At 44.9% G+C, this 9401-nt stretch overlaps 1 protein-coding gene across 3 annotated transcripts in view; it reads right to left on the bottom strand.

Annotated features, from left to right (window-relative positions):
- Positions 1-2206: 2206 nt before the first annotated feature.
- The window catches only part of LOC106541385 (unconventional myosin-X), a 71763-nt gene continuing 64568 nt past the window's right edge, over positions 2207-9401 (bottom strand). For all 3 annotated transcript variants that reach the window (XM_087713509.1, XM_087713514.1, XM_087713504.1), the window contains one exon: positions 2207-6392. In XM_087713509.1, coding sequence (XP_087569635.1) covers positions 6279-6392 — 114 coding nt within the window. In that variant the 3' untranslated portion in view covers positions 2207-6278. The remainder of the gene's footprint in view (positions 6393-9401) is intronic.

Here is a 9401-nt window from a genome sequence, read left to right as displayed (position 1 = left end):
CCCCCCCCCCCCTTTTTTTTACAGAAACCAGCCTCAGCTTAGGCTGTGGAGTGGTGGTTGTCAGTGCCTCCCTCCAGAAGGAAAACTCTGCACCTGAGTTTCCCCAGCTTGTGTTGTGTGTGCTGCTTGTTGGAGGAATTGTATGGGGATTACCTTGCTGGATTGGACAAGAAAATCCTCACCACTACAAACTGGAGCCTCACTATTGACTGTCTTGCTTATGATGGTGCAGAATAGTGGCTGAGAGCAAAGGCCCCACCTAGGAACTAGGCTTCCCTATCCATTCCCCATTCCCAAGTAATGAAGAATAGTAGTCATTTGCTGTTGCTGCTGAGAGTGGGACTGGGGCATATTTCGACCCCTCTCCCAAATTTTCTTGGCAGCTTTCCGGTCTAGGATCAAGGACCTGCTTAGTGTGTTTGTATCCATGTGTCTCTGTGTGCGTCTTGGCAATTGATTGCAGCCAGGAGACAGAGGGAAAATTGTTCCTTAATAAGACAAGAAAAAAGGGACACCTCTGCTGAATGCAGCTTTCTATAATTGGGAACTCTAGCTGAGTTTGGGCTGCCTTTGGGAAGCACAAGGACCTAAATGAAGAAGCTATGTAGAGCAGGAGAATATTTCCTTTTTTTTCTTTCCTGTGGTGGAGGAGACTGAGAATTGTTTCCTATTGGAGACAGGACAGGGATGTTTCCTTCCATCCTGCCTCCTCAAAATTTCTATTGCCAAAGTTGCCTGTGAACCTCTCCAGATTCAGCTATAGTCCTGTAGCTGTCAGTCCACCAATTTTACTGCTAAAATTGTTCTTCACCTTCTTTTAATGTCCATGAATTAGATCTAGTCTGTGTGTATTTCTCTCACTAAATTGCAGGGGATTTCATGATTTAGTTTTTATTTCAAGGGACAACCCCTCCCCACCCCCAAGGTCAAATAAACTAATGTAGATCCAATCCACGACTCCTCGGAAGAAAATACGGCTGGTCTCCCTGTGTATTTCCCAAATGTTGGTAAAGCTGTGCATTTTTATAGCTAGAGCTGCTCTCCAGATGTTAGTTCTTGGCTGCTATTTGCTGTGCCTTCTTTTGTGAGCTCTCATAGAATAAAAATGTGCTTCTAGACCAGAGTTGTCTGGTGATGACTACGACAGTGAAATTTATCGGTGCGTCTTCAGCACCCAAAATGGATGGCCAGTGATGGAAATGAGAACCCAGCGCTGAAGTGTTTTGTGCTGACAAGAAGGCAACATGTGACAGAGTTCAAATAAAAAAAAGTATTTTCCTCTCAGATACTATCTGTGTGGCTTCTTTAAAGTGTGGCTTTAACAGCCCAGCACAGCTTTTCCCTAATTTTTGTTGCTTGATAAGTGTTGCCATTAGCGAAGGCACCTTCCTCTTCCACGGTCCTGTCTTTCTGTCTGCATATCCCTGAATCGATAGCTGTCCTTCAGGGAAAATGAGAGGTGACCAAATTACGAGTATAATACGGGGGCTTAGATCTATAGCAGGGGTCTCCAACCTTGGCAACTTTAAGACTTGTGGACTTCAACTCCCAGCAAAGCTGGCTGTTTTCTTGTGCCTTGCATGGCTTGTCAACTTGTTCCCTTTGTTTAGCCTGGCCCGTGTCTTCAAGATCAGAATTAGAGCAGAGAAAGTGGGAAAGTCCACCATGAGGTGCACCAGCCTCATTTTTATTGGAGTCTTCTGTCATTCATTACTGTGATTTAACAGATTACAGTTTAGAGTTTAACAAAAAATGTTAGCTTGAAATTTTGCTCATCTTAGGGCCCGTTTTATCTATTTTGCTTTTTGAGCTGCTACTGAGAAGAGGGTTCATAATGTTCTAAGAACTTATGAAAAGGTATTTTAAAAAAGTTGAGCTAGAAATAGAGTACTTAAATAGGGTTAAGCAAGTCTATGGAAATCAACAAAATTATAACATTTTAAGGAAGCATGTGCAAATTCTTTTTCCCAGGAAGTGATTTTTTTTAATGCAAAAACAGCCCTGGGAGAGCTTCTTTAATATCCTCAGTCAAAACCTGATCACAAAGCATTTTTTTTTCTTACCAAATTAGAAATAGGTGTAATAAATGTTTTGGAGTTTCTAAAAAGCAATGTTGATTATGATGAGAGTGGGTGGAATCTCAAGAAACAAGGTATTTCATTGCTTCAAACCAAGTCTTAAAAAAACACTAAAGGAAAATAATTATGCAATCAATAATTTATTAAACCTCCATTTTGTAAAGCCAGTTACAAATTAAACAAAGAAGTGCAGAAATAAATCTGCAATACAATTAAAGTCTGTTACATTCCCAATTGGGTTTCAGCTGCCTGCAGCAACCCGTGAGCCAGGATATAGCAGTACAGTAGTATTGCAGCTTCAAGGGAGCAGAGGACTATATCATGGAGACTGAAGTCCGGGCTTCCTGCAAGTGGTGCCCTCCTCCATGTGTGAAAACCTAATTGGCACACTCCAATATACAACATGCCAGCTGCAGTGACTGGAAATTCTTGCTCCATGAGGGCCCTCGGTTGAGAGGAAGCCTGTCTTTGTCAACGTACTGAACCAAAAAAATAGGGTCACATGTCTCTTCCACCAGTCTCCCCGGTTCCATGTTCATAAACGGAAAAGATGCAAGAAAGGGCAACTGAATAGGACTCAGCCTGGCATATTAAGGCAATGTCTATACAGGTGAAACTTGAAAAATTAGAATATTGTGCAAAAGTTCATTTATTTCAGGAATGCAACTTAAAAGGTGAAACTATGAGATAAGACTCATTACATGCAAAGCAAGATAGTTGAAGCCGTGATTTGTCATAATTGGGATGATTATGGCTTACAGCTCATGAAAACCCCAAATCCACCATCTCAGAAAATTAGATTATTACATGCAATCAATAAAACAAGGATTGTACATAGAACAATATCGGACCTCTGAAAAGTATAAGCATGCATATGTACTCAGTACTTGGTTTGGGCCCCTTTTGCAGCAATGCGACGTGGCATGAAAGCTATCAGCCTGTGGCACTGCTGAGGTGTTATGGAAGACCAGGATGCTTCAATAGCGGCCTTCAGCTCTTCTGCATTGTTCGGTCTCATGTCTCTCATCTTGGCAATGCCCCATAGATTCTCTATGGGGTTCAGGTCAGGCGAGTTTGCTGGCCAATCAAGCACAGTAATCCCATGGTCATTAAACCAGGTTTTGGTGCTTTTGGCAGTGCGGACAGGTGCCAGGTCCTGCTGGAAAATGAAATCAGCATCCCCCATAAAGCTCGTCTACGGAAGGAAGCATGAAGTGCTCCAAAATCTCCTGGTAGACGGCTGCGTTGACCCTGGACTTAATGAAGCACAGTGGACCAACACCAGCAGATGACATGGCTCCCCAAATCAACACAGACTGCAGAAACTTCACACTGGACTTCAAGCATCTTGCAGTGTGTGCCTCTCCATTCTTCATACTCTGGGTCCTTGGTTTCCAAATGAGATGCAAAAGTTGCTCTCATCAGAAAAGAGGACTTTGGACCAGGTCTGTTTTTCTTTAGCTCAGGTAAGATGCTTCTGACGTTTGTTATTCAAGAACGGCTTGACAAGAGGAATACGACATTTGAAGCCCATGTTCAAGATCCATCTGTGTGTGGTGGCTCTTGATGCACTGACTCCAGCCTCAGTCCACTCCTTGTGAAAGTCCCCAATACTTTTGAATGGCCTTCTCCTGACAATCCTCTCCAGGCTGCGGTTATCCCTGCTGCTTGTGCACCTTTTTCTTCCATACTTTTCCTTCCACATAACTTTCTATTAATGTGCTTTGATACAGCACTTTGGGAACATCCAACTTCTTTTACAATTACCTTTTGAGGCTTTCCCTCCTTATGGAGGGTGTCAATGATGGTTTTCTGCACAACTGTCAGGTCAGCAGTCTTTCCCATGATTGTGATTCCTACTGAACCAGACTGAGAGACCATTTAAAGGCTCATGAAGCCTTTGTAAGTGTTATGGCTTAATTAGCTGATTAGAGTGGGACACTTTTGAGCCTAGAATATTGCACCTTTTCACAAGTCTTAATTTTCTGAGATTGTGGATTTGGGGTTTTCATGAGCTGTAAACCATAATCATCCCAATTTTGACAAATCACGGCTTTAACTATCTTGCTTTTGATGTAATGAGTCTATCTCATATATTAGTTTCACCTTTTAAGTTGCATTACTGAAATAAATGAACTTTTGCACGATATTCTAATTTTTCGAGTTTCACCTGTAGATGAGTTGTGAAGTTTAGATCCCAGCCTGACAGATATAAATCACAATTCATGCACCAAATATTTGGGGGAGTCTCTTAATTATTCCTTCATTGTGGCAGAGAATGAAAAGATGGCAATTGTGGTCTTCTGAAATTCTGTTCATCTGGCCATGTTCCTCATTTGCAATCCCAGAGACAGGGAATGGAAGGTCGTTGCTTGGAAAATCCTTAGCAGAGGTCTATTTTCTATGGGTTCTGGGAGGGCTGGACATTCTGCAGCACACATAAAATGTAATCTTATCCTCTGGATGAACCACGGATAAATGTTTTTCTGTCAAGTGGCACTTCCCCAAATATGCAGCATTAAAAATTCCCAGAAGGTAGTAAATGGAGTCTCTAGTTCAGCATTCCTCAGCCTGGAGAACTCCAAGAGCTGAATGTCTATGGAGCTGAAGAAGCTTCTTGGATAAGAAACGAAATGTCTTCAAAGAAAAATCACCAGTCCAGTTGTCTCTTGGAGAAAAAAAAAAGTCCCTTTGGGACATCCAAGAGCTGAAGTTCATGCATCAGGAGAAAGCCCAGTCTGGGAAATGTTGCTTAGCTGTATTAGGAGTGGCAAACATTCTTACTATGACTGAAAGTAATATAAATTCAGGATTGGGCACACAATTCAAGAGCCTGGATGTCTCAATTATAAACTCTGAAATAATACTTACATTGGGACAGAGGCTAGATAACATTGTGCTCTGATATTTTGATTCTTTTTAATCTCAGCTGCCATAGACACAAGAAAGGGGCTGGGAGAGTTTTAATCCAAAGCCTCTGGACAGCACCAAGAGAGCGGCAGATATTAATATTTTGAGACAGGGGCTTCATCATGTCCCTAATTTCTTTTATTTCTTGTTGCTATCAAACCCAGGTAAATTAGATCTGAAGATAAACCTGTTTATTTTGGAGAAACAATATTGAGGGCTCAGAGCCTCTATTCTCTTAGCAAGGAATTCAGAGCATCTTATCACAGTATTATGTGTAAGGGTTTTCAAAAATATTTTCAGTGCAAGTGAGCCAATGTGTTATTTTCTACACAAATCACATTTAACCTTAGGCTCAGAGTATCTGTCTCCAGCCTGGCACCCTTTAGTTATATTCAGTTACAATTTCATCAACATATCTAGGAGGCATCAGACCAGAGGAGAATGCACTCAGGCTATTTCTGCCACCAATTCTTCCCATTGCTTAGATATGATGGCAGTGCAGAAAAAAGAACATTAAAAAAATACTGCAAAGTCCAAACTCCTTGCCAAGGAAGAAAAGAGAATTCACAGCATACAGATGAATATAAAATTTGACTTTATCCTCTGAATGAATCAGATAAATATTTTTCTACTAAGTGGCACTTCCCCAAACATGCAGCATGAAAAATTACGAAGGACTTCCAGAAGGAACAATGCCACGTCTTTACAATTATGCAGTCTTGTGACAAGCTGATCTCCCATGTAGCAGGAGTCCCAAGCCTACAGACGTAGTACTGAAAACTGATTTGGAAGTTGAAGTCATTGCTTGAAGCCACTGGAGATAGTAACAGTCTTGGGAAGATGAAGTCTGTTGAGATGTAGCAGCTCATTCCTGAGAAATCACACATGCTCCACCCAAGGAGAAGAGCTAACAAAATCTCTTTCACATGTGGAATTCTTGCTGATATTAACTTAGCAACTCTCCTGCTGCTTTTATTGCAGAAAAGGTTTTCACATGATGATCTTTCAAGCAAAAAATGGCTCTTGTGTTGTCCTTGCAGTAAGATCTGACCCACGAGAGTGGGCTCAGGAAAAACCCACATAAAACTGTCTCAGGATCTAGCCTGTGATGTTCTGATTTTAATTATGAAAGGTCTGGATGTTCAACCCTGACCCTTCATTTGTCTGTCAGGCAGATGCTGGAAGGAGAATTCTGGAGTAATGGTTTCTTACAAAAACGAATCTGCTACAAATTTGGCTGAGTCACACCACAGATCCTTCTCAGCAGCATAATTCACACTGCAAATCCAATCACCTCATCCAGATGCTCCCATGGCTGTCCAAGCTGGTGGCCGATCTGATGCTACAGCATTTCTTCACAATCATGTTGATGTAGGCCTTCATGATTTTAATTATTTCTCCCACCTAATGAAATAAAGAGAATTATCAGACATCTTTAGTAAACTATGAAATCACTGTGGATTCTCACAGGGTCCAAGACAAGTTGAAGGCATATTTTACAAACCAACCATGCTGGAAATAGAAATAGCACTTAGACTTATATACTGCTCCACAGCCGTCTCTTAAGCTGTCTGCAGAGTCAGCATATTGCCTCCATCGATCTGGGTCCTCATTTTATCAACCTTGGAAGGAAGGTTGGAAGTCTGAGTCAATCTTTAGCCAAACTGCCAAACTGCAGGCAGTCAGCAGAAGTAGCCTGCAGTACTCTCACCACTGCGCCCCCATGACTCATGCTAGATTGTGATTGAAATGTAAGCCTTCAATATGAAATTTAGGGTTCCCCAGATGTGCAGTGATGTGTAGCATCTATAATTTCCAATAAGCATAAATAACAATTACACTGGCTGGAAGTAACAGAAGACGAAACAAACACACATGGAAAGTATTCAAGCTAAATCAAGTAATCAATTAAAGCTTTATGTCCTGATATTGTCCTTGCTAAACAGTTTTTAGGTCATTAATTTTATTAAAATTCTACCTTTCTTCAATGTTTTAGTAAGTGCTTAAAACGCCCATTTTACAGCTTGAGATACGAGGCATAAATAAAGAGATTAAAAAAAATTGTACTGCTATCATCATCTTAGAAAAGAAGTTCCCTTCTTTTCCACTAAAAAGAATTTGGAGAAAGCTAACTATGGCAGTTTAAAAAAATTATTTGTCTCTGAAGTGGGGCGTGGGACGAGACACCAATGGGTATTAATACAGCCATTTGCTCAGAGACTGAGGTAGAATTTGAGGCCACTCCCTCTACTCCTCCTCTTGACTCTCCAGATTAACCTCAGTCTTCAGCCCAGAAGGAGTACTTTTTGTTGGCTCTCCATTTGGTTCGAGACAATCACCTTTCCTAATTTGTTCCTTCCTAATTCTTGATTCCTTCCACCTCGCTCATCTGAGCCTCTGTGAATTGCCTTTATTGCACAAGCTGGTCTTGCTGCGCTAGTGGGGAGCTTCCAAGCCACTGGACAGATGGGGGGGAGCCCCAGGCCGCGCGCCGCAGGGCACTGCACCGCGCATTCCTTTTCAGCGGAGGAGATCGCTGGGACAGATTTGAAGAGAGCAGCTCAGTCGGAGCCGGATCAGGTGATCGGACTGCGTGATCGGCAGTCACCATCATGGATGGCGGCCTTTGTTGAGAGGCGCACGTGGCGGAGTGCAGGTATCGGTGCTCTAGTTTCAGAGGCCGCAGGCGCACAGTACCATCACCAGTGCCCAGGAGGGCTTACTTGGGCCTATACCCCGCCAGAGATCCGGGGAGGGCCCCAGCTGTTCGGTGGTGGGCCAGCCCTTTGTGCCGCAGATCGGTGGCATGGCTGCGGAGCGCGTGGAACCGAAGGAGCTCCGGTTCTAGCAGCAGCCTTTAGGCTGGTGGAAAGCGAGAGATGAGGTGGTGAGGCAACAAACCTTGAATAGGCGCAATGGCAGAAGCCACAAGGAGCAGGGGAATGGCGGCCCCCAAATCACCAGGGGTATCTGATCCAAGCAAGGGGACCTCCCAAGGTTAAACCCAGTAACCAGGGGGAGGTCCACCTATAAGAAGAGTACCTCCAAATCAGCAAAGAACTTCCCTAGCAAGGAGGCTCGCATCACCAGGGCAGCATCAGCCTTTCTCCATCCAGGTCATGCTCTCCCCGCAGGACCCCTCCTCTGAGCGAGACCCTCCTGGTTCCCCAGGTCCCCCCATAGTTCCAGAAGGGGGGATAGTTCTTTATCTCCCCCCCCCATTGCCTGCTCATTCTTCGGGAGCCCGGGGGAATCGTTTTGGCCGTAGGGCAGCCAGCTCCTCCAGGCAACGCTTAGCTCCTCAGTCAGCAGCTCCTGGGGCTGGTTCCGAGCCTCCCAGCCTCACCTCGGCCTTTCCAGAGCTCCCTGATAGTTTGCAGGATGTTATTGCCCGAGCCATGGCCCAGGGGATTGCCACGGGTATGCAGCACCAATTTCAGGGGTCTAGATGAAAATCCTCTCATGGGGCTCCATGAGGTCATCCAGACCAACTCGGTTCTGTGACTTCCAAAGACCGCAGATCAGCCTCCCCCTCCACGGCTAGCGAAGGGTCCAGCTTGGAGGAGGAGCAGCAGAAGGATACTGGATTCTCTGAAGACGAGGACCCTCAGGTCCCTGAGGTACCCACTATAACCGGGCTTCCCCCCCCCCCCGTCTTATTCAGCTCTTCGCTACGCAAGGCCAAAGCCACGGCTGATCTGGACTCCCCAGACTCCAACCAGGCAGCTGCCACTCATAGCACCAGTGGTGAGAAGGGGCCTTTTCACAGGCCTCATGTGGAAAAGGAGATTTCTACCCCAGATCTCTTCCTGGAAGTGCTAAAGTCTCAGTGGGCTAAGCCTGGTACCTTCCCCACCCCAGGGAGCAATGATAGCAGGTTTTACAACCTTAACACTACCTTCGCCCAAGCCCTACAGATTCCTTCCATTGATGCTCCAGTGGCACGCCTGGCCTCTTCCTCTGCTGTGGTGATGGGGGACATCTCCAACTGTCTGAAGTCGGAGGATAAGAGAGTGGAGCTGGTCATGCTCAAGACCTTCCAGGCCGTGACGTGGGCGATCAGGGCGGCAGCTGCAGCTTCCTTCTTCAACAGGTCCACCCTGCTATGGCTGGAACAACTCCGGGACAGGATGCCAGCGTCGGACATGCGACTGCTGCAGGACATTACGAAGTTGATGGCAGCTACCCAGTTTTCGGCGGATGCCAAGATTGTTGCAGTTAAGTATTCCTCCAGAGCGCTGTCCTCCTCGGTGGCCTCCAGACGCTTGCTGTGGCTGTGCAACTGGCAGGCTGAGTCCCGGGCGAAATGGCATTTGGCAGGGGTGGAGTACATGGGCAACAAATTATATGGCCCTTCCCTGGACCCCATACTCATTGAGGACAGGAACAAGTTCAAGGTCTTCCCTTCTACGT

This window comes from Thamnophis sirtalis, unplaced genomic scaffold (genome assembly GCF_051295495.1).
Source record: "Thamnophis sirtalis isolate CommonGarterSnake01/CBP01778 unplaced genomic scaffold, rThaSir2_p1.2 scaffold_1, whole genome shotgun sequence".
In the NCBI taxonomy this organism is placed as follows: domain Eukaryota; kingdom Metazoa; phylum Chordata; class Lepidosauria; order Squamata; family Natricidae; genus Thamnophis; species Thamnophis sirtalis.
The sequence above is the reverse complement of the archived record's forward strand: the minus strand, read 5'-3'. Positions and strand labels throughout refer to the sequence as shown.